Source organism: Ursus arctos, unplaced genomic scaffold (assembly GCF_023065955.2).
Source record: "Ursus arctos isolate Adak ecotype North America unplaced genomic scaffold, UrsArc2.0 scaffold_3, whole genome shotgun sequence".
NCBI classification, from domain to species: domain Eukaryota; kingdom Metazoa; phylum Chordata; class Mammalia; order Carnivora; family Ursidae; genus Ursus; species Ursus arctos.
In genome coordinates this window covers 69,759,543-69,783,672 of record NW_026622985.1, presented here as the reverse complement: position 1 = coordinate 69,783,672, position 24,130 = coordinate 69,759,543, and the positions used below count along the sequence as shown (strand labels likewise).

At 37.9% G+C, this 24,130-nt stretch overlaps 2 protein-coding genes across 2 annotated transcripts in view; one reads left to right on the top strand and one right to left on the bottom strand.

Annotated features, from left to right (window-relative positions):
* TFEC (transcription factor EC) overlaps nucleotides 1-24,130 on the top strand; it is a 623,128-nt gene that overhangs the window by 381,011 nt on the left and 217,987 nt on the right. The gene's annotated exons all lie outside the window — the stretch shown is intronic.
* TES (testin LIM domain protein) overlaps nucleotides 1-24,130 on the bottom strand; it is a 46,348-nt gene that overhangs the window by 19,909 nt on the left and 2,309 nt on the right. The window contains exon 2 of the mRNA XM_026509815.4: nucleotides 2,036-2,121. Coding sequence (XP_026365600.2) covers nucleotides 2,036-2,121 — 86 coding nt within the window. The remainder of the gene's footprint in view (nucleotides 1-2,035; nucleotides 2,122-24,130) is intronic.

Sequence of the window (24,130 nt, the reverse complement as noted above, 5' to 3'; positions counted from 1 at the left end):
CGTGTAGAATAATTTAGCTCTGATTTTCACAATGTGCCCCATGAAGCCCTAAGGGTCCTAGAAGTCAAGGGTTACCATGAAGATGGAAAAGAAAGCTAAGTGGACAGGATCCTGGGACTCTATGTCCACTTTAATCACAGCAGTTCTATGGCCCTAGACCAGACCTGGAATCTTCATTATACTGAGGACAACAAGCCTAGCATATTTTACTCCAGTGACTGTACTGAAAATGGCTCATCTGGAGGTCAAAGACACCTGCCCTCTAGGCTTCCAGTTATGGTAAAAAAAGTCGGGAAATTATCAAGAATTCTGAGAGAGAAATGTGTCTGGGTTCATGCCAGAAAGAAGACAGAACTACTAAGTAATACCATCTGGATGAACTGTATAAACCCAAGTGAGGTTGGAGGCTGTGGCAAAACCCTAGTCTTTTATGGCTCCTAACAGAGTAGTCTCAGAGTATACCAAGGTAAATAAATGGAAACATTAAAATAAAAAAGTGATTTTCATGCCACAGAAATCAGCTCTGCTCTGACATTTTTATCTGAATCCTCAGATTATATTGATCTGCAACAGAAAAATAATATAGCACAAACAAGAATTACTCTAAACTAACCTTCTGCTTTAGAGAAAAGAGGCTATTCACTTCGTAATGAGCTTTAAAAATCTCATTAGCAGTTTTTGGCAATTGTAGTCAACCTAAAAGATTATTTTGATTGTACAGTAAGAACCATGCCCAGCAGAGGGCAGTGCAACTCTCTACACAGCCCACTGAGAGCATAATTAAGTGGTGTGCACCTAAGGAGCTGAAATATTCTGATCCATGAAATCTATTTTGTGTCTAGTGACTTTACCTTTCAAAACCATGACAGACATGCTGCTATGTCCCTTGAAAAGGTGGCACAGGGAAGAGCCATGAAAGTCTTGTAATTAAAAACCTCCCTGGAAAATTTTAACTCCCTACAAATTAAGAACTGTACCATCATTTCTTGGCAGACTGAGGTTTTTGTTGCCTTCACTATTTAAAACAACTGTCTTTGTTTCCTAAAACTTAATATCTCAAATTTTATTTGTTTACATTCTCCTTTAACTTACATTGTACACAGTCCTAATAGTGGATGAAATTTTTTTATTCTAGAGAGTTTTATATGGAAATACGCCGTACAGAAGTGGTTCTCAAGTGAGATTTATTCTAACAAGGCATCTGCCATCCTAATAATGTATAGTTGATGACTAACTTTTTTCTTCTAACAATAAGGTGCTGATTCTAACTTTGAATAGATTTAGAAACTACCATTATAATCCTTGACAGGCATTGATGAACAACATTTATATTCTTCATAAGGAGAGGTTTAAAATACCAATTTTTAGGTTAATATGACATACTATTACTTTAAAATATGTAAATAAGATCTACACAAAATTCACCTTTTTTTTTTGTTTTCAAAATTCACATTTCTGATCCACTAACATTTGTCTGCCATATACATGCACTTGATTCAAGCCAAGACAATGGAAATGAATTATTATTTTTTTAATTTAAGTGTTTATCAATGTTTCTCAGTAGTAAATATATAGCTGAAAATTTCGAAGATCCCTTAGGTTCAAGTGTATGTCCTGACAACTAGCACATGAATGCTTAATTAACCATATTTACTGTTTATTGCAAATATACAGATAAGATGTGCAAAGTTACCAATTTTTAAGAAAAGAATAATAATTATAATAAACAGTGACAGATTACCATAAATTTATTTGCCACTCAGAAAAGAGACATATTCAGTATTCTAGACTCAAAGGAATTCTGAAGGATAGCAAATAAACAATCCAAATATAGTCACTATGGTACAATTAGCTCAGTCACACTTAGTAATAGGAAGGCAAAATAGATGTCTTTTTATTTATTTCTTAGAAAAGAGTATGACAGATCTACAACTTAGCAGCGATGCTAGAGACTTTGCAAGAGATCTCTGCTGCCTGAGGAAGGCTTGTCAAAGAGCAGAAATTATTCATGTGGTAGTAGTTTTTAGAACATTACCTCCAGAAGTGTAGTTCGAATCCTTCACATTTTTCTTTGCATTTTAAACAGGGGGCTCCAAATCCTTGCTCGTGACCTAAGCCCATCTGTTAAGGAGAAAACAATGTGTATTATAACGGTTTTAAAAAATCTTAAAATTCAATAAATTACACTTCTAATTCCACTTACCACTCCTGTTGATATAATTTCAAACAAATCTTTTATGAGTATCACATTGTTTGGTTAATGATGACGCTTAGATATGGATATGGGGACTGGAAGTACCTACACAACATACCTTTAATTCTTATTGCTTTTTTTGAAAAGCACCAGAATACAACTGTGTAGAAGACTATAAATACTGCAAGTTGCAAAAAGTCAATGGATTTATCTCTTTGGCCACTACACATCCTGTATACAATAGGAACAGGGAGTAGAGAGGCAGAGCTTAGAAAGCAAGTCTGCCCCCAATTAATATATTTTACAGTAACCAAGGATATGAAAAAGATTTTAGGAATTATGATTAAAATAATATTATTTCATTTTATCATTTATTATTCATAATAATTACAGGTTACAGAACTTGTTTAAGTGCAAAGTGTAAATAAGTGGTAGAGAAGTGATCTGGGTCCAGGTTTTTCTGACTCTGAAGCCTGTGCTCTTATGCCTGAGGTGGGAAGAGAGGGGGTTTACTATTGCCCTTATTATAGCAGACTATTTTTTAATCATATTAAACAATAATCCTTGGGTGCTTGCTGAGACATGACTTAATAAACAGAAAAGGAGGGGGTGCAGATGAGGGAAGGACACAAGAAGGTAATGTAAGCTCTTTTACCCAACTATTGATATTAGAGTAAAAAAGATCAGCCCACTTCATATCAGCACATCGACAAATCACCAGTGACCAGGCTACTCTCTATTTTAAATATCACATCAGTGATTGCTGACAAATTTGTTACCACCTAGTGCCTGGTGTAGGAATTCAAGCTGGACAAATAATAGATTTTCTACCAGGGCACCCTTTTGTAACTTTACCAAGTTGTGTTTTTGCTATGCGATCTAAATAAACCACATTGTTACTTGTTCCTTGAAAGATCAGTCTGACCATGCCCTGAAGCCTTCCTTTTTTTCTCAAGAAAATGACCACATCCTCTTACCACAGCTAAGTTCTACCCAGCTGCTCAGAGGAACCGACATTATTTTTAAGTCAGACCATCTCAAGCATATTCTCTAATGGTGATAAAAATCTGTCCAGCATTAACTAAACTTCATCACTTTTGCCATGTCCCCATTACCAATTTTAAAAAGGTTTTGAAGTTGTATATACTTTAATACTAGGTGACACTTTTTCTTTCTTTCTTTCTTTCTTTCTTTCTTTCTTTCTTTCTTTCTTTCTATCTTTCCTCCTTTCTTTCTCTCTTTCTTTCTTTTTTGGCATCAAATTGTTTGTCACTGATGATCACAGCTCACAGTACAGAAATAAAGTGGGTTAAGCAAAAAAAGAGAACTGGTTGAGTTTTCTGGTCTTTTTTTTTTTTTTAAGATTTTATTTATTTATTTGAAAGAGAGAACATGAGCAGAGGAGAGGGGCAGAAGGAGAGGGAGAAGCAGGATCCCTGCTGGGTAGGCAGCCTGTTGCAGAACTCGATCCCAGGACCCTGGGATCATGACCTGAGCTGAAGGCAGATGCTTAACTGACTGAGCCACCCAGGCGCCCCTGAGTTTTCTGGTCTTAAAAGTAATGTAATTAAAGAGTTTTCTCCATTACGATATCCAGACTAAAATGAATGGCAAATCTAAAAAAGGGCATTCTTTTTAAAGCTCTTTCTAGTTTTCCATTAAAGGAGAGTTAACAATCCTGAATTCACCTGGTAAATGGATTTCCCTTCATAGGGTGTTCCATGTATTCCTACGAAACTCTGATTCCAAATGAAAATTAAGATGATATTATTAAGGCTTAATCATATAGCTCAGCTTAAATCAGCTTTTTCTAAACTCTCTTGTATATAATTCACAGTAAGAAATACATTTTATCTCATGACAGAGATATGCATACACACATTAAATTAAATGTGCACAAATTCTTACCTGCCTTCAAATCTGAATCACCTGGACTGAGCAACACTGGCCTTAATAAAATACTGCAAGCATACTGGAAAAATATCATCTCATTCTCTAATTCTGAATGGAACTTGGAAGCTTAGCTAATATAACTAGAACCCCAATTAGTCAGCAGAATTTTACACTAAGGCCCAGTGCAGTTCATTGTTGATTTATGAAGTTAGCATTGGAAAGGGGCAAATTGTTTCTTTCCTACCTGCTTTTTATCTTCTTAAAATAGTGATCAGTTTACCTACTAGAATTATTAAAACTGGTGATGTTTCATGAACGTGTCTTCTAAAGTGGCCCACATATTCTTATTGTTGGACAGGTTTAGGTATCCCCCTGGTGTAAGAAACTAAACTAAAATTGGGAAACTAAAATCAAGAAGAGAGCTGTTCTGCTCCTGATCGCACAGCCTGTCCAAAGCCTGCTAACCTAACACTCCGCGTTAGGCTGGTGCCCCACTGTGCTGCGGGCAGACCTCCGTAGAGCATCAGCTGCAAGCCCTTCAGTCTTCTAAAGATTCCCTGGCCCACTTCTGCTTCAAGGAAAAGGACTACAAGCCTCTAAATGTAGATGACTGGGACCTTTAGAATGGGAAGACATGAATCTTGTCAGGAAGGCTTGGGGAGGCTCTTGTCAACAAATGATGCTCGAACTGAGCTGAAAAGATGAGCAGCACCTAACTCGGCAGAGAGAGGAGGAAGCACATTCAAGGCAGAGGGGACACCTGATGTCAAGGTCAGTGGCAGAAGAGGGCATTGTTAGAGCTGGGACACCTTAGAGCACTCGAAAGATGATAGGATCAGACTTGCAACAGCCTGAGTGGGTTTTTTCCCACCTTTTCTTTCCCTTTTCCCAAGGAAGAAATAATCTTCTGAGGATGAGACTGGTAAGGAAGAAGCATTAGAGAAAAGCCATGCAGGCAATGGAGGGGATGAGCGGGGAGTGGGGGAGGAGGAGCACCCCTCAAGCTCCACTAGCCACGCCACAAAGGGGGGACCCTTAGGGAGACTAGGAACCTGACTGAAAAAAGCAGTCATTTGAAGAAACGGCTCTGCAGCCTGTCCCAGAAGGCTCAGAACGCACTGCTCCAGTGTTCTTTCTGGAAACGAAATTTCCATCTAGGTTCCTTCCAGTACAGTTTATGACTACCTGAAGAAAGTGTACCTTCCACCTTTTCAAACACACTTTCATTTCCCCAAATGCTCAGACACAAGGAGTGAGGGGACTCTGAAAATATCACACACAGCAAACGAGTAAATGAAAGAGAGTGGAATGAGATCATGGCAATATGATACACCCTCCTGCCATAATTCAATGCAAGCAGTTCTAATTAAAAATAAACATACAAACGAAAAATACACCTAGTTTTCAAAACCATTGTTCGCAGCTAAAGTGATTAAGAGAGAGTTTCAGACTGGGAATGAACTTGTTCTCCTAGAGGAATTTCATTAAAGAAATTATTTTATAGCTATAAGTGTATAGCTATAAAGCTTAAACTTCCGTGAAATCCAGCAATGAAGATCTCTAACCTATGCCACTTCTTGGGTGAGAACTTCTTCATATTCTTACCCTCTTTATCCACCTCTGTTAGGATAAAAAAGCACAATGCCACTAATAACACAGATACGTGGTTCACACTCTGGTGTTTTCCCTAATGTTTGCCCAGGTCCACATCTAGAACTCAATGTGTTCTCTAATCCTGTTAAATCCAATTTATAGGATAAAATTGCACCAGAGCCTTCATATCCCTACTGGTGTGAGGCAAATTTCGTCTATAGCTGTTTCCACCACAACTTAGGCATTTAGGCATCTGCTACCCTTCCCTTCACAAGTCAAACATATATCAGATGAAGGAAAGTGTGCTCATACTGCTCACTAATAAAATGGGTTTCAGAGCCAGAGCTGCACCAGGCACAGTTACTTGGGGCCTATTTCCAGGCCTTTTTGGGCAGAATTCACAGGAGCTGGGATTCCCCAACTCTTTCTAGTCTTAGTTCAAGGGTCTGGAACGCCATCACCCTCAGCCAATTTCTCTTCCTCCTTCTCTTTTGTGTTCAGGATTCCCTGAAGCGCAGGACCCCAGATGCTTCTCCCTACACCTCTTCCAACCCCGTTCTCCTCAGCACAGGCTGCACCTTCTGATTAGCATCCTCATTTCCTCAAGAGCCCTGGCTAGATATCCAGATCGTATAGGTTAGCTTCTGCCCAGGTGTCTGGGGTTAAGAATTCTTGGGGACGGGAAAGACAAGGAAGGTGTTATTTAATACCCAGGGTGTGTGCAGGGGAATGTGGGAGGAAGTGGTGGAGGGGAAGGGGAACCCAGAAAGTACTAGCCCCTCAGCTTAGGCAAGTGAAGCTAAGTGAAGTCCAGGTCCCTGGACTAATACAAACACTAAGATATGTGCTTGTATGTACTAATATGTTGTGAGAATTAGCTACACCAGCTATTAAGGAAATAAAGAAGATCTACATGGCTAAATAGAGAACTGAAAATGCGGAAAGAGCATTGAAGGGAGTCAGGAAAACTGTGATCTGGTTCCAACGTGTCACTGTCAAGTCCAGTGATTTCAGAAGTCTTTTTTCTTCTCTGCGCTTCTTCGTGTAAATAATGAAGGAATTGAGTTAGACCAACTCTAACAAGCCTTTTAATTCTAAAATTATGACTGCAAATCAGGTTTCAGATTAACTTGATCTGAGTGTTACTTGGCATGGTCTTCTCAACATTTAAACACTAAATAGTCCTTTGAGAAAGCTAATAGATTATTGGCTCTTATAGGTCAGAATCATTTGGAATTCAGTTTGGAAGAGTAGTTTATAAAGGAAACAAAAAATTTAAGTTCTGAGGGATAAGACACATTTCTGTTGGGGCACCTGGGTGGCTCAGTCGTTAATCATGTGCCTTCTGCTCAGGTCGTGATCCCAGGGTCCTGGGATCGAGTCCCACGTCAGACTCCCTGCACAGCGGGAAGCCTGCTTCTCCCTCTCCCACTCACCCTGCTTGTGTTCCCTCTCTTGCCGTGTCTCTTTCTGTCAAATAAATAAAATCTTAAAAAAAAAAAAGACACAGTTCTGTTGCACGTAATTATTTTAGCAGCAAATGTGATATGGTATTCCCTGCAGAGTCAACACTTGGTGCCTTAAAAACACATGTTTTTCATAAGCACACAGGTCCTAAAGCTCTCTACTTCATGTAATTTTAGTAACACATTCTGGCCAGCATCAATACAAGGATATGACAGATTAATTTTTCTTCTTCAGTGTCCAAAAAACCAGATCCTTTGGATTGACTATATTTGGAAAACTACAGTCAGACTTTAGGAATACCTATCAAAGTCCTTTGAAAAAATAAAAATGACTCTATAGTATTTATCCTGAAATACTAGTCCTAGACAAATAAGATTTTTTAAATATCCTTAACTATACGTTCCAGGTATTGAACTTACATTACCATGATCTACGCCTCAAAACACCCCTTGTCCCCTGCTTATTCTAGGGAAAGAAATGGGAATGGAATCAATTTCTCCATATTCATAATTTCAGGTAACCAGATAGGCTGGCAACATTTCAAGTGACCCTGCTGACCCAGGAAAGGGTATTCAATATCAGATACTTTAAAGAAAAAGGAAAGAAGGGTAGGGAACATCTGGTATTTCAAATACGGTCTGAGTTGATTTGGAGATAATTTGAGTCTGGAAGATATTATGTAGTATTCAGGGTGAGATCATCTGATTCATGCTGTTTTCATAACCAAATTTCCCTCTGGAGCAAAGAATCATATGTGGTTACTAAACAAGCAAGTGTTACTAAGACTTCTTTAATCATTTTGGAATGAAGCAGACCAAGGTAGATTATAGGAAATATACATATCTTCTCTCCCTCTCTCTGTACATGTGCATGTTATTTACCTACTTCACACATACGCAGACATACATATATTCATATTACACTCTTAAAGAAGCATTTAATCTTGTTCATACAAATGAATATTTTGAACAAAGGAACATTTCCAAAAAAATAATTCCTCTCAGCACATGGCTCTTATAGAAACTTGGTGTGATCTGGGAAGTTCTCCCCACCTGAATCAATATATTTTGATTCATTGGTGACACAAAAGTTCAAATTGTTTTAGAATTTTTTGTTCATTGGCTGCTTCCCAATCTCTATTTGCAGTACCCACCCCCAACCCCCAGAAAAAGGTTAGGTTACACAGAAAGCCAGACTTAAATATAAAAACAGAGGGATCCTTCAACTTCTATGTAGTTTGGCAAATTTCTTAGATGAGAATACAAAGAAATAATTTATTATGATTAAGAGCTACTATTAAGTGTTTCTAATAAAACTGCTGTATCTTTTTTTTTTATTGCTCATAAGAACAAAAACTTTCCATCTCATTTAAGTTCGAAATACATAAGAGGAAGAATGAAGAAAAAGTCACCACCCACCTGGTCACACAAACTGGGGCCCAGAGTCCTTGTCCCTGTCTAGCCATGCTTACTGTGCTCCAATTCTTGCTGGTCTCTCCTCTAAAAACTCCATGGTTTGTTCCCCTCAACTCCACTCCACTGCTCAATGTTCACACTTCCATCATGTCAACCTGGGACCACTCTCCTTGCTGATCACTCCCTTTGATGGTGTCCTATTGCCAATCTCAAAATTATTTTAATAAAACCTAAAGATGATCAAAATATTCCCCTTGTTAGATGCTTTTACTGAGTTAAATGGATTCCACAAGTCTTAATATGGCAGAGAAGGCCCTGTTCAATCCACACCTCTCTTGTTCCTTCCATTCCCTTCCTCACAAAGCTCTGCTTCCCAGGGGAGCTCTTCCCCTTTGTTGGATCTCATTCCCCTTCTCCTCCATCTGGCAAAATCCTACTTTCTACAGACCCAACTCAAGCATTAGTTACTATGCGATGCCCTTCTTGGACTATTCTCAGCCAAATGCTAAATCCCCGTCTGTCTATTATTTAGACCTTTTTTTACTATGCTATGACTGTTTATACCTCAGTTTACCCCATTAGAGTACAAGTTTCTTGTTCATATTTGAATCCTGATGCTTGCCACGGAGTCCGAGCTTGACAGAAATGCCAGAAAGTTTTATGTATTTAATACTTGTCTTAATTATCTAAGGACCCTTAACATAGTACTTTTATCCTAGGAACTCACATAGTACTTTTACCCCAGGAACTCCTATTGCGTTTCAAATAAGGAAAAAAAAAAAAAAAGAAGAAGCAGCATCAGATCTGGTAGGGATGGTTATTGCCTGGCATGGTTCTAAGGTGCATCATCTCATTTTATCCTCACAACAACCCTATGAAAGTCTCTGAGGTACTATTAATTATCATCTATCTGCATTTTCATCCAGATGAAGACACTGAAGCAGAGAATTTTTAACTTGCCCTAGGTCAGCTGCATTGCAGAATGCCCATTCTTAACCATTAGTGCCTAAATGTAGGTCATGGACATGGAAAGATCCGGGTTAGATAACTATTTCATAAGTTAGTTTTTTAAAAATAGAAAGAAATAGAATATTTAACTTGAGACCAAGGATTATAGCTCAAGAATAGAATAATCAATTAAGAGTCTTTAGTTGTCCATACCACTTATACAGAAGCAAATGGGAATAAAAGTCTTCATTGTAGATTCTAGGATTCATTTCCACATTCCTTCAGTTTTTCAGTGCCATAAGTACAAAGCCAGAGCCCTACATGAATCTGTATTACAAAATTCACTGCGAGCCAAATGGACCAACATTCTTTTTTTTTTTTTTTCAAAGATTTTATTTATTTATTCAACAGAGATAGAGACAGCCAGCAAGAGAGGGAACACAAGCAGGAGGAGTGGGAGAGGAAGAAGCAGGCTCATAGCAGAGGAGCCTGATGTGGGGCTCGATCCCATAACGCCAGGATCACGCCCTGAGCCGAAGGCAGATGCTTAACCGCTGTGCCACCCAGGCGCCCCGACCGACATTCTTTTTGTTCACACAGTAGTAAACCGTCACATAGATTATTGTGTTAGGAAAGAAGGAAACAAGTGATCTTTCAATCTAAATAGTTTATAATAAATTCTATTCTGGAGGTACTGTGTCACTCTTCCTGGAACTTTAACAAATTAGATAACTCCCACTCAATCTGTCCCTACATTTCTTAAGGCAGTGCCAGTATCAGGTAAGCAACACAGGGACTGTCACCAAGGCAATTTGTCTACTTCAGTCTGAGATGTAATCAGGTGACAGCAGATTTCCTAAGACATCTATACAACTTCAATAAATGTGGTAAATTTTTGACAAAGATCAGAAGTAGATCCTGCTCCTTTTTTCTAGGAAAAAAGAATGAATTTTAGTTCTGGTAGGATACCTTGAAACATTTCTAATTAAGGTTTTTCTTAATGAGCACTGATGATTGTGATGGTGGAGGTAAAAGTACCTCAACCACCATTTGTCAAGCTGTTACCACTGCCAGGCACAATACATACACCATCCCATTCAATTCTCCAGACAACCTATGCGAAAGTGTTATCTTCCTTATTTCACAAATAAGGAAACTGTGACTTGGACGGATTGAGTAATTTCTCCAAGACTGCCCAGCTAGCAAGTGGCAGAACTGAGATTTGAATCTTAGCAATTATAACTCTGAATTCTGAGCTCTTAATTCCAAAGTCATCATTTTTTCTTCTCCAAAATGAGAGTCTGAAGATAAATAATAATTTAAATAAGTAATATTCCTCATCTGTAACTTCTCTGGAACCATAGGTTTTGATCTGAAAGACTGCCTTTTCCTCTCTAGCCAGGAGCTCCTCCTTCCTGGACAAATGTGAGACTGATTATAAGGAACCTGAATGTCTGCACACCAGCTGCACGAACACTGAAAGCCCCAAGGTGATTATTCACACATGCAAGAGGGCCACAAAAGAATGGGGTGTGAGTCAAGCAAGATCTCCAGGGTCCTGATGCAAAATAGATTTCTTCCAATGTTATATCAAGAGAAAAAATATTTTAAAAGAAACAATGAATCCAAAATATATTTATATCACCCCCTGGAAAAAATAAAATAACTAAGACAATGAAATACAGATGAACAAATTAAATCTCAAAGTTGGAAGACCCTTATTCAAAATATGTAGACTTGACATTAGTACTGAAAATTATTTGCTATGTTATATATCTACACATTATATAGAAGATACCATATAGTGGCCAGGGATAATATAATGAGGCAAAAATTGAAATAATACTTTTCATTTTTTTCAAATCACTGAATTTCTAGACTTATAATGGAAAATGTCTGTATTGGTTACAAATTACCCCTAAAACTTAGGGGCTGAAATAAACATTTATGATTTCACAGTTTCTGTGGGTCAGGCCAGCTCGGAGTGGCTTAATGAGGTGGACTGGCTCAAGGCCTCTTGCCACATTGCAATCAAGGGTCAGCTAGGGATGCAGTCACATCACAAGGTCTGAATGGGGCCAAGACTGACTTTAAGCATACCTATAAGGGTGCCTCACAATATAGCAGCTGGTTTTTCTCGGGGCAAGTGATCCCAGAGAGAATGAGAGCACCCAAGACAGAAGCTGTAGCCTTTAATGTTAGAAGGGACATACCATCATTTCTGCCATGTTATACTCTTTGGGAAGCAATTGACCACATCCAACTCACACTCAAGGGGAGGGAAATACACAAGGGTATGAATTCTAGGAGTTGTGAATCAACGGGAGCCATCTTAGAAGCTGCCTTGGGGCACCTGGGTAGCTCAGTTGAGTCAGTTAAGCATCCAACTCTTGGTTTTAGCTCAGGTCATGATCACAGGGTCGTGAGACTGAGCCCTGCATTGGGCTCTGTGCTCAGTGCAGAGGCTGCCTGAGGTTCTCTCTCTCCCCCTGTCCCTCCCCCTGCTCCCTCTACCCCTCCCCCTGCCCTCTCTCAAATAAACAAATCTTTAAAAAAAAAAAAAAAGAAGCTGTCTTCCACAACCTCTTTTCTGTTTTGATTTTAAATCCAAAGACTAAGTGATTTGTGATGATACAGACATATTACAAAGGGAGGGGATATATGGTGTGCTTATCTACCACTTGTCTTTACTTTTTTCCATTTCAAATGTTTAAATGTCTCTTCACCCAAACAGTCATAGTGAACAGAGCTTTGCTCCTTCCTTATAAATATTCTTATTCCTCTCAGTTTGTTAGCTGTTCACTCAGGCAGGAGCAGGGAACAGTCTTCCAGAAGATAGGGTAGAATATGATTTTTAGTCTCTAAGTCTTATTTTCCATTGCTCTCAGCATATATACATACTTCTGTAATACATAAATACACATACATACATACATGTGCTTTAGAACACAATCATAAATTAGAATACAAAATGTCAGGTTTGATTAGCAAGAAATTTTCAGAAATCTATTTAAGAGAAAAATTTCACTATTTTTACAGTATGCCATAGTCTTCCTTAATAAACACATTAAAAATGGAAAAAAGATTTATATAAACTTTATTTTATTACATAAATCTGATGATGGAATTAAGTAAAAGAAAAAAATTACAGCACTTCTTTGGGATGTCAGAATGCAAATTACTTGATTCCAATTAGGCAGTATTTATAGTCAGCAGTCCCTAACTACTTTTCCTGTACTGCTTACCTACTCAAAGCCTAATGTATCCTCACAGCATTATTAGGGAAAAAAATAACTTAGATTTTTTTAAAAATCTACGCTTATTTTAGGTAAGCAAATGATTAAAAAATGTATTGTGTGTTCAATTTATGCTAGTCCCTTATAAACATTTTTCAAACTGCCTATTATCAAATTATTTTTATACTATTGCTTAAAGGAAGTTGCTTGAAATGTTCACCGATAGAATACCTCCTCTGCAGACTCTACTCAAAAAAGGCGTTATCCTCAATCTGTTACTTTGAGAAGGACAATCCAGGCTATAAAAATGTCACAATTAACAGGTTATGATTGCTGCTGAAATGATTTCTTAATTAGGACTGGCTGAGCTCTGGCTCCATGGAAGGACTCTGCAGTGGCATGTGCTTTTATACGCAGCCCTCAAAGCCTCCCAATTATTAGCTATAAAAGGGATTTTAAAAACCTGATTCCAAAAGGCATCTGTAGTAGTCTCTTAAAAGAATTTAGATCATAACAAGCAATCCTAATTTGGTCTTGTGTCACTACCTCAAGAGCTGACTCTAAAGAGTGTATCCCACACATGGCTGTATCTTGAGAGGCTTAAATTAAGACTCTGTATATTCTAAAACTTGAGTGTTGCCATCATTTTTGCCAGGCCTTAGGGCTATAATATTATTTCTCTAGGAGTAACTTGTTATAACAGATGAGTGAGGGCGTGGGGAGGGTGACTACATACTTGGGTTATTTATTGCCATAAACTGCTTATCTAATCAGAGCACATGCAGGAAGAGAGCAGTAGAGGTGTGTTTTCACAGAGCAGAGAATGAAGGGAAAGGGTTGTGGTACTGGCTGAGAGGGCCATTGAAGGGGCTGCCCAGGGGAGCAAGAGGATCCAAGGGAACCTGAAGAGTCAAGCCCAGTGGAGAGCAGACATAGAAAAGGAGGGGAGTGGGGAGAATAAAAAGTACAAAAAGTCTTCTCATTTTCTACTTTTGCCCCAGATTGGCATTCAGGGGCATTTAGAACAAAAACAAAGTCTAACAGCACAGACAGGGGTCTTGGGAAGTGGGAAAGGCAGGAAGAGACAAAGGAAACCCTACTTCCAGATGCTTCATGCTTATTTACTTACTATCTAGTCTTTTCACACCATCCCTTAATCTGGAAAAAAAAAAAGAATTATGTTTACATGGTGTGCTGGGTGACCAAAAGAGCCTTAACTAATTTTTGACCCATTTTTTGATGTCTGATCTATTAGAGAAGTGGTTTGGATTTACATGGTTTTTGTTCTATATTTAGACTACAGGCCAAAGATTTCTGCACTACAAAAGGTACACAGACATCATTTTAAATTTGTCTAGGGTTCAGGGGAAAAACACATGCATATATCACTACCTTTTTACAACTAGGATCAAATGTCAGGCGCAGATAAACTTAAGTTTCCTTAATTTTGATAGAACAACGAGTAAAGAAATCAAAATTAGATTTGACTAGATTAGAAACAGGGACCATTCTCAAGTGACCAGTGATGTCAGGGAAGCTACAGTGTCCTGATTCTTTATTTTTTTCCCATGGACAGAGGACTACGAAGGTAATTCATTTTCCAAGTTAGAAAAGCCTTCTCTAAGGCCCTTCCCATAGCTTTCAGTGTGCGAGGCTGAGAAGACTTACATTCTAGCAACAGAGGGGGTGTAAATTATGATCGACTGCTTAACAAACTACCCTTAAATATACTGGCTTAAAGTAGCTTATGATCATGATACGCTGCTCATGGCTTTTCAGTTTGGCATCTTGGGCTGGGTTCAGCTGGATGGTTTTTCTAGTCTGAACTAGGCTCACTACAACTGCAGTCACTTTTCAAGTCAACTCAGGATAGCTGGTCTAGGGGAGCCTCAGCTGAGATATTTCATCTATTCCATGTGGTGTCTCATCCTCCATTGGGCAGGTGGGCGGGGCTAGGCTACTTCCATAGTAGCAGCAGGGTTCCGAGAAAGTCGTTAGAAGTGAACAGGGCCTCTTGAAGTCCACACACACAACATCACTTCTACCACACTCTATCGGCAGCCCAGAGTCAAAGGGCAGGGAAAAAGATTCTGTTTCTTAATGGGAGTTGTTGCAAAGAATTGTGAACATTTTTTCCAATTTACCACAAAATCTCTGAGGAAGATTCTGTTTAGGAAAACATACCCATTCTACTGGACCAGAATACCTAGTAATGTTAAATCAAGTGCCGCCTCTAGAGAACCTCATTAATATAGCTTTGAATCCTTCCCATAGTGACTAACACATGGTACCTACTCAAACCAGTACTGGAAACGATTATTTAAAAATTTTTACTTTTATCATAAAAAATTAAGATCAAAACAATTTGAAAATTATAAACAGGAAACAAATTAAGTGCAATAATTTAATAGATCCCAATTATTGCACTTAAAGTACTTCTTTGTCCTGAACAAAGCACCAGGTATCAATAATATCCTGAAAACATGCTGTCACAAAATTCTTGATGATATATTCAGGTGTCTGTTAAAGGGTTTGAAGTTCTATGCAGAATTTTCTTCCTTCTAGGTTGGATTTCTTGATAACGATCACGATACATCTATTAATTGTCTATGTGCAGGCACCATACTTCGTGCTTTAAAATATTCATCTCAATCATCCTTACACCCTTGTGAGACAGATAGTTGTAACCCATTTTCTGATCAAGATCCCAAGGTTTAGAGTGTTAAGTAACTTTGCCAAATTCACCCAGCTTGTAAGCGCCAGGGAGAAGAAATGAACCCAGGATTCTATAGCTGATAACTGCTGTAATTCAACTTCTCCAAACATTTACTTATTGATGCCAAAGTCTAGTTAACTAAACAAAACTGATCAGGGAACATTAACAGCATTAATAATTAACACTGATTAAGCACTTGCTAACTGTGCTAAGTGTTTACATGCATTGCTTTATTTAATTACACAATAACCCAATAAGGAAGTATTATCCATGTTTTATAGATAAGCCTCCTGAAGCTAAGAAAGCTAAGAAACTTGTCCAAATTTCTAGGGGAGTATCAAACCTCTGTCTGGAGCCATCAAAGTCTGTTTTGCAGCCTCTAAAGTCCCTAACTGTGCTCCAGCAGAGTGGGCAACAGTGGGCCACAGGATGACCCTATTCTCTGGCTTGACTTCATCTGGTCCATGAGAAAGTACCAACAAACATCTCTATTGTTTTTACCTGTGACATCTTAAAAGCAATATGGATATTAAGCCATCAAAATCTGTCTTGCCTCTCTTTACCTTTAATTTCTGCTAATTTCTCTTGGGTTAATTTTCTGTTCTGCTTCCACTGGCACAGTCTAACACATAGCAACATTTGAATATTTGTGAAACCTATTTTCAATTTGTTGCAGTAATTAAAAGATCAGAATTTGTAACTCCTCTTAGAAACTTCTGGCAATTTGCCATTTGCCAGAAAAATGAGTCCTACATTTCTTCACATGGAGATCACACGACTTAGGTGGAATGAATTTGAAGAGGTTGGAGTCTAAAAGCTAATGACTTGAATGAGAAAAGGATCCTCTAAAAATCAAGTAAGGGATACTGCAAGGTTAATTTTCCTTTAAAATTTTTCAAAAGAGCCCTTGAAATATCAGCAGTCTGTGATACTGTGTAGAATATCTTCTGAGCATAGGCTCTGATACATGAGAGATCTTCAGGAAAGCATACTTCAGCCCACAAAATTCAACAATCCCACATTGGCATGTGGGCTAGACTGAAGTAATGACCCCAATTCTTCATGGTCAGATAGCAGTATTAAACATTCACACCCTTGCCATAGCTCACAGTCACTAGAATGGACTTCTTTTTGACTTTCAGTTTGAACACATGGCTGTGGCACAAGCAGAGGCTTAAAATGTGTTTCTACAGTTGGGCATGCCCTCTATTGCTCCAGCCTTTGCTTAAGGGATTCCACGATCTAGAGAGGATGAAAGATATGTGGATCAGAGTGGTCCCAACCCACAACCTGGAGCCAAACACAGCCTACACAAACTAGACCCCAGTTTAAAATTTCCTCCTCTACTTCAAGAGATGATACAGTGTAATAAATAAGAATCAGGGTTGGGATAGAGAAATAGCTCCTTAACAGCAGGCTCCCTGACACCACTTCCTCAATTCAAACCTGTAACCAAGGAAAATTAGAAATCACTGAAGATCATGTACCTTGGCTTTATTTTAGAAACATCAAACCGAAAATGTTAATGGTGTGAATAACAAAGATTTACTGCCTTTTCCCTTTTCACTGACTTTTCCCCTGATTCATGCTATTTAATCTTCCTGCAGTGCCTTCTTTGCCTAATGAAACCTTATTTATTCTATAGGAGTTAGTTTGAACGTTGTTTCCTCCATAAAACACTCCCAAATTCACCCAAGTTTATTACTTCTGCTCTGGAGACTTCATAATAGTTGTCTGTATTCCTGTGATTGCAGTGCTACTCGGAAATGTGTCAGTCTGCAAACTATTGGTTATCAGTCTGTGATGAGACATATAAAGTGAGAGTAAGCTATGAGGAATTATTAGCAATTTGACAGTAATTTTATGGCTGATGGCAGTTAATAATTTTTTAATTGGCCTTGTCTTTGTCTTTTTTTTTCTTTTAGTAATTCATTTTTATTGTGTGTGTGTGTTTTTTTCTTTTAATATTGGTCCATGACAGATTCAGAATTAAAAAAAAAAAAATGGTTCCTCACCACAGCTATTTTGAGCAACCCTATGTTACAGCACTTACTTCATTCTACCCAGCACTGCAGTTAACTTACGTATCTGCCCTACATGTCTGTTCAGTTTGTCTGCCTGCCTTCTTTTATAGACCAAAGCTGACATCACAGTGTTTTGGGGATACACACTCAACAGGTGATACTTATAGAAATGGAGTTTTTGTAATCCTTCATTTAAATTGCCCTTTTAATATTCTCTATGAAAAACAGAGGGTAACTTTGTTTTGGTTAGCCCCCAATTACTTTTATTGTAGTCTTGTACCTCATAAAGGAAGAAATATTCTTTACCTTTACTTTGTGACTCACTCTACCAAGACTTTCAGAGGTTATACTCATAGAAACTAAAATCCACCTGACGTATACAAGATCATTTTGCAATGAAACATGCTATCACTTTATCTTCAAACAAAGCCAGGGCAAGTTCACTGTGGCTATAGACTTATTAATGGACTCAGCACTAAAGCATTTGTACTGGGCTTCTTTTGGCCTCTTTTTGGCTGGGCTTACTGCTTAGATAAGAAGCTATGCAACAGACCACCTGAAACCTCTTTTACAGTTTTGCATGGTGGTCAGCACGTCACAATAATAAACACAGGTTGAATCATTCATGATTTGAGGATGATCCAGTATTTCAGATATTAAATATATTTGTTAGCAGCAGACTCGCTGTCATGTGGTAGATGAGATCTCAGCAGCCCTCAACGCCTGGCTTCGCATACAGCTTCCCCTTCGTGCCTTGCTCAAACCCGAGAAGTCCTGCATTCTTAGCAGAATACCTAAGGACCAAACTGGGAAGCTTAAACTATGCTCTTCTCCTTTTTAAAAGATGCCCAAAACAAAAGCAGAAATACCTGGAATCATTTATTTTAGCTATGAACTACTCAGTACTTCCATAGATGTTTTCAAAATATACCTCCTGAGTTTCTTGTGGTTCTTTTTTCTATCACCTTCTGTTCTTTCCTAATATTTTTGTGATAGGCAATGAGTAGTGATTATAGTAGTTGATTGAGAAGGAAGGAAGAGAAAAGCAATTAAGAAGTCATTTTAGGGGCATAGCATGAACCGGCATTAGAAAATTATAGTCTTGCATACTCTTATATCTCTAATTCCACATATGACTGGAGCTCTTTTATAGGAAAGTCAAAGACTGGAGCTGGATAGCTGAAAAGCATAACCTCTACATTTAATCCTCTAATAACAATGCTTAAAGCAAATTTTAATACATGGACATTTACTCAAAGGGCAGGGGTGAACTTATCAGTTACCAAGTTATTTTTCCTTAAAATCTTGAAAATCTATGATGTTTTGAAACCTGTTTTCAATGTGGTTAGTCTGTTTCCCTCTCCTCAAAAAAGTTGATTTCATAATTCATAATTTATATAATGTTCCCTGAATCTCACCACCTTGTAAAGAGCAAAATAGTTTCCTGTAGGTACTGTATATTAATGATCTAATAAGCATATTTTAAAAAATCATAGTTTGATGGCAGGAGTTACCAAACAAAGACTAGTAATGACTGCAAACAGAAAACACAATCCAGGGATGCCTGGGTGGCTCAGTTGGTTAAGCGGCTGCCTTCGGCTCAGTCATGATCCCAGGGTCCTGGGATCAAACCCCACATCCCCACATCAGGCTCCTTGCTCAGCAGGGAGCCTGCTTCTCCCTCTGCCTGCTGCTCATTCAGCTTGTGCTCTCTTCTCTCTCTGACAAATAAATAAATAAAATCTTAAAAAAAGAAAGAAAAGGGGCGCCTGGGTGGCACAGCAGTTAAGCGTCTGCCTTCGGCTCAGGGCATGATCCCGGAGTTCTGGGATTGAGGCCCACATCAGGCTCCTCTGTTGGGAGCCTGCTTCTTCCTCTCCCACTCCCCCTGCTTGTGTTCCCTCTCTCGCTGGCTGTCTCTATCTCTGTCAAATAAATAAATAAAATCTTTGAAAAAAAATAAAAAATAAAAAAAGAAAGAAAGAAAAGAAAACACAATCCAGGAATGACTCTTGTAGGGAAGGCATTTGTAACCAGGAAGAAGACTTAGTTTGTGTAACTTTATAGGTGTAATGTAACTAACTATAGCCCTATCCATTTATGAGCTTTTTCACATTCTAATATATAAAAGCTGCTTTCTCATTCCTTTTACATTTGCCAATAAGATAAATAAATAAGAATTCCTAATTACAAAGTTTGCAAAACTAGGAACCAATACTATGAATTACTACTAAAAATGCCCCTTCTCTATGTTAGAATTCTAGTGTATTGCTGACTTGTAAGCAGTTTTATAATATATTATATTATATTAATGGGTATAATCCCAGTTGTGCTTTTGATCATTTATTTTGATATTTACTTTTTTGTTCTATCATTCCTTTTAAGAGTGTAAATTCTATGACACAAGGTACCTTACCTTTTCTTCCCAGACTACACTCACAAAGTCTAGAAAACTGGCACATGAAGTACTCATTATTTTTAAATAAATCATCTTACTTTGGGAGAGACAACTTTGAAAGACAATAAAAATTCCATTATTTTTTTTCCTGTAATTAAATACCAAGGAAAGTGATATATCACACCTAGGATTATGTGACCTATGCTAATGGAGCAGTTTATTATGCATTTGAAACTTCATACTACACATTTAAAGTAATTAAACTTAATGTCTTCAAGTACATCACAAATCTTATAAAGGTAAATTAAGTAAAAACAAGTTGGAAATAGCTAAGATTTATTAAAAACTGTTTATAGGTTTCCTCATGGAATTCACAGAACTGCATAACATTACACACTATACTATTTTATTAAAATCACACATATTTATATATTCTTGGCTTGTGTGATTTTTAAGCACTTTGGGACTATTACACTTGTTAGACTACTATTAATATCTATCAAAGTCAAAGAGTCCCAGGGTTTGAAGAAATCTTAGAAATCACTTGGTTCTCTTATTGATTTTTATAGATATGGAAACTGAGAACCAAAGTGGCCAACATCACAAAAACTAGAGTGGACCAAGATCTACTAACTCAGCTCAGAGTGATGTCATCAACATCATACTGATAAATAGAAGTGAGAAAGTTGATATACTACAGATCTCTCCATACACGACAGGTCTTTACATATACTGGGGGCTTACTGACCTTTATATTTTCTGAACACACTGTGGTAATATGGTTTGTAAAAAACTTATATTCAAATTAGCATGGAGCCAAGCTGTATTACTACTTATAGTTCTCAGAACAAACAACATCAGAAGTAGTTCTCTTTTGCCAATTTATCATTCTCTTCCTACTAAGTAGGCCTCTCAGAGTAAACCTTGTTGCTCTCTGATGGTCCATGAAGTGAATTCCATGCTCACAAGGCTGGTATAATCCCAGAGCTCAGGGAGAGCCTTGCGAAATAGTCGATCAAACAGTAGTTTCCCACTGTTTCTTAATAGATCTTCTTACATCGAGAATGGGAAATTTAAAACAATAATGTCAACAACAAAAACCAGTTCTCCTCCCAGCACTGATGAATTTCTTTTTTAAACTGCGCTATTCTTAGCTATCTGGTCTGCTGTTCCAGTGGCACTCTGACCACTTTGGTACTGGGGGAAAGAAAGATTTAGCCTATCATGCGATGTATGAGGCTTTCTATCAACTCGGCTTCAGCAGGTAGACAGACTCTTCTACAGGCCAACCCACGAGTGCCTCAATACAGTTCCAGATGTCACTGATATCCCAAAGCACAGAGCCAATGCAGGGTCACTATTGTTCAAGGACCATATTAAGTAGCTAGGAGGCAGCAGTACCATTGTTCCCAACAAAAGTTGGAAAGTTGGAAGAATGCTAGAGGCTATGGTCCAGAATATTATTGGAGCTTGTAAAATGTCATTGCCTGTAAAAGACTCTGAGAGAAGTCCCTTTTCACAATACGTTTACTTTATTTAGACTTTGTTTCTGTCCAAAGAACGTCTGGGAACTTACACTAAAGGGCAATTATACAACACGGATAAAGTATAAATAAAATATAGAAAACCAGTAGGATGGTAATTTTATTGGAATAAAAACCACTTCCTCCAAATAATTCCTTAAAACAAAAATTTTGAAATGCACTTTAGGTTATTTCTCTTTTTATATTAGGGTAATTCATTTAACATATATTTAGTAAACAAGGCAAGGATGTAAAAGGATTCAGGGGCTAGATGGAGTGATGGAGAAGCATGGTTCTGAAGACTATGGTTCAAGATCATAGTTAGGTTAATCTGAAACTGCCAGAACCTATCTAAGCCTGCTTCTTTTGTCCTTAAAATGAGGCTAAGTTCCACTTCATAAGATTGCTTTGGACAGCAAACAAAACTATACAAGTATAAATAGGATAGGAATTCACTGCTCAAGGAGCTTGCAATCTAGGTAAGAAGAAAATCATAATTTAGAGGGAGAAAGGAATGAATGTCCTAAGAGTTACAGATAACACAGTTTGGGAATTCAGAAGAAACAGATATTGCATCTAGCTAGGAACAAGAAGATTTCCTGGAGGACAGGGCATGGTGGGGAGGAGGGGAGTGTCTTGAAGGATGAGTAATATTTAGTATTGTAGATGAGAAAGCAAAGTCAAGGGTTGAGGTGATGGTACACAGTAACAGCCAGCAGAGAGATAAATCCCCAACTCTACTTCACAGGAGAGCATAAAGGAACAAAATCAATAGAAAACCTACTACAGTTCTATTCAAACCAATATTCAGGGCCAGTTAGAGAAAGTGACTTTTCATATCCAATTAATGTAATGAATCACCCCATGGGTTAGCAGAGATAAAAGCCCAGCTGAGGACCACTTCACTTTCTTCTGTACTTGTTCTGAGAGACAGAGTAACTGGCTCTAAGGCAGAGCCCTGGCAGTACCTTGCCCTCCCATTACCCCCCAGCTTTGCCAATGATTCTCGCAGCAAGAATGGCTTCAAGCCGAGAATCCAACTGTAGATTTGAACATCCAGGTCACCATTTACTTGCCTTTTCTGCTTCAATCAAGGGCCACCTAAGAGAAAAGTATCGTTCTAATTCCTAATGGAAATAATCTTTCTGGTTCAGTACTCTTGCCAACTGCAATCACGTGGTTTCACTGTGTTTCTCTGGCTAATGACAGAAGCTTTTAAAACAAGTTTGGATGCTGAGAAACGGGATTTTTCATGACCTGTAATTGTAAAAGTGCATCTCATCTTTTTAAAATAAAATTAAAGAAACAAGGAAGAGAGTCCTAGGAAAAATATGTAAGGCATTAGGAAGGATCAAAAGACAAAGGTTAGAAAGGAGGCGAGAAATGAATAAGGAGTAAAATTAAAAGCTCTGCAGTAATTCCAGGCAGCCTAAGGGAAATTATGGGACTTCTTTCTCTCTGGTATGTTTTTAAAGGGAAAAAAGTGATTCTCATGGGAGAGTAACACAGAAAGGAAAGAGGAAAATAGCTGGCTGTGGGCCATGATTTACCGTTCACCACAAAATGAGACTCTGTTTCTGCTTCTCAAAGGCCATTGTTTTTTCCAAGCAGACATGGGCTCTATTACACAAAGTCAATTATAATGAAGAGACAAAAAACATAAGGAAGATATCTAGACAAATAACTCAGAAGACAGGGCACAGACATAAAAGTCAAATTCCACTCTAAAATATTATTAAAACAAAAACTCTGTATAACCAAACTAGCTTCACGTCCTAGCAACAGCTCGCCTGCTTCAAACAAAACAAAATATACCAAAATCTAATTATAAAAATCCCTTGTTTTTGTGATGGTGGGTTTTAACTGGTAATTACTCCAAATCTGTGCAAATGATATGGACACCCAAGTTCTCCTTTTATAAACCAAGAATCCTATAATAGTTTCATCTGCCTAAGTTGTTATGGAATAAGGACAATCCTCTTTAATTCTTTTTACACAAAATGTTAATGGGGAAAAAAGGTAACATTTTTCATCTGCCTGGGGAAATTCGTCATGAAATCAAGAGTATAAGGGTTTTAGAAGGAAAAGAATGCCACGTATCTTAAAACTGATGCCAAAACAGTTTTATTTAAATGGTTATGTCTTTGTTCCAGCTTCTAACCTGGCTTTTTTTAAAGGTACATTCAAACTATTACTTTACTTGTATACCCAAGCCAAAAAGAAGGGAGACTTGAAAACTAGCTACCAAAATAAGGTGAGAAGGCTCTGTGAGTAGATCAGAGATAAAATCTTATAATGTTTTCTTCTTCCAGTGTGTTAGAAAACAATTTCCAAAAGGAATGCAAGTTTCTTTTTGAGATTATGGCTAAAACTATAAAATCTATTCCTGGAATCTCCAAACTTTTTGTACTGGGAAACTTTTTGTCAAACCTATAGAACATCAAGCCTGTCAAGGGTCCTACAAAGGCACAGACAGTGTTATGGTTGGCAGTCAAATTGGACATTTTGGAGGTCTTTTAGTAGTTTCCAATTTACTGGTTGAGGACTCTGCCCTGAGAATCAGCAGCAATGACAAGGTAGTGAAACAAGGATTTGTTACTGTCATGGGATTGTAAAAGCTTTAAATTTATTTTATAGAATCCTTTTTCTCTGGGGTAAAGGAAGGAGAGGAGGAGGATTAGAGAAAAGGATAAGATTCTTGGATGAAAAGATAAACTAAAGGG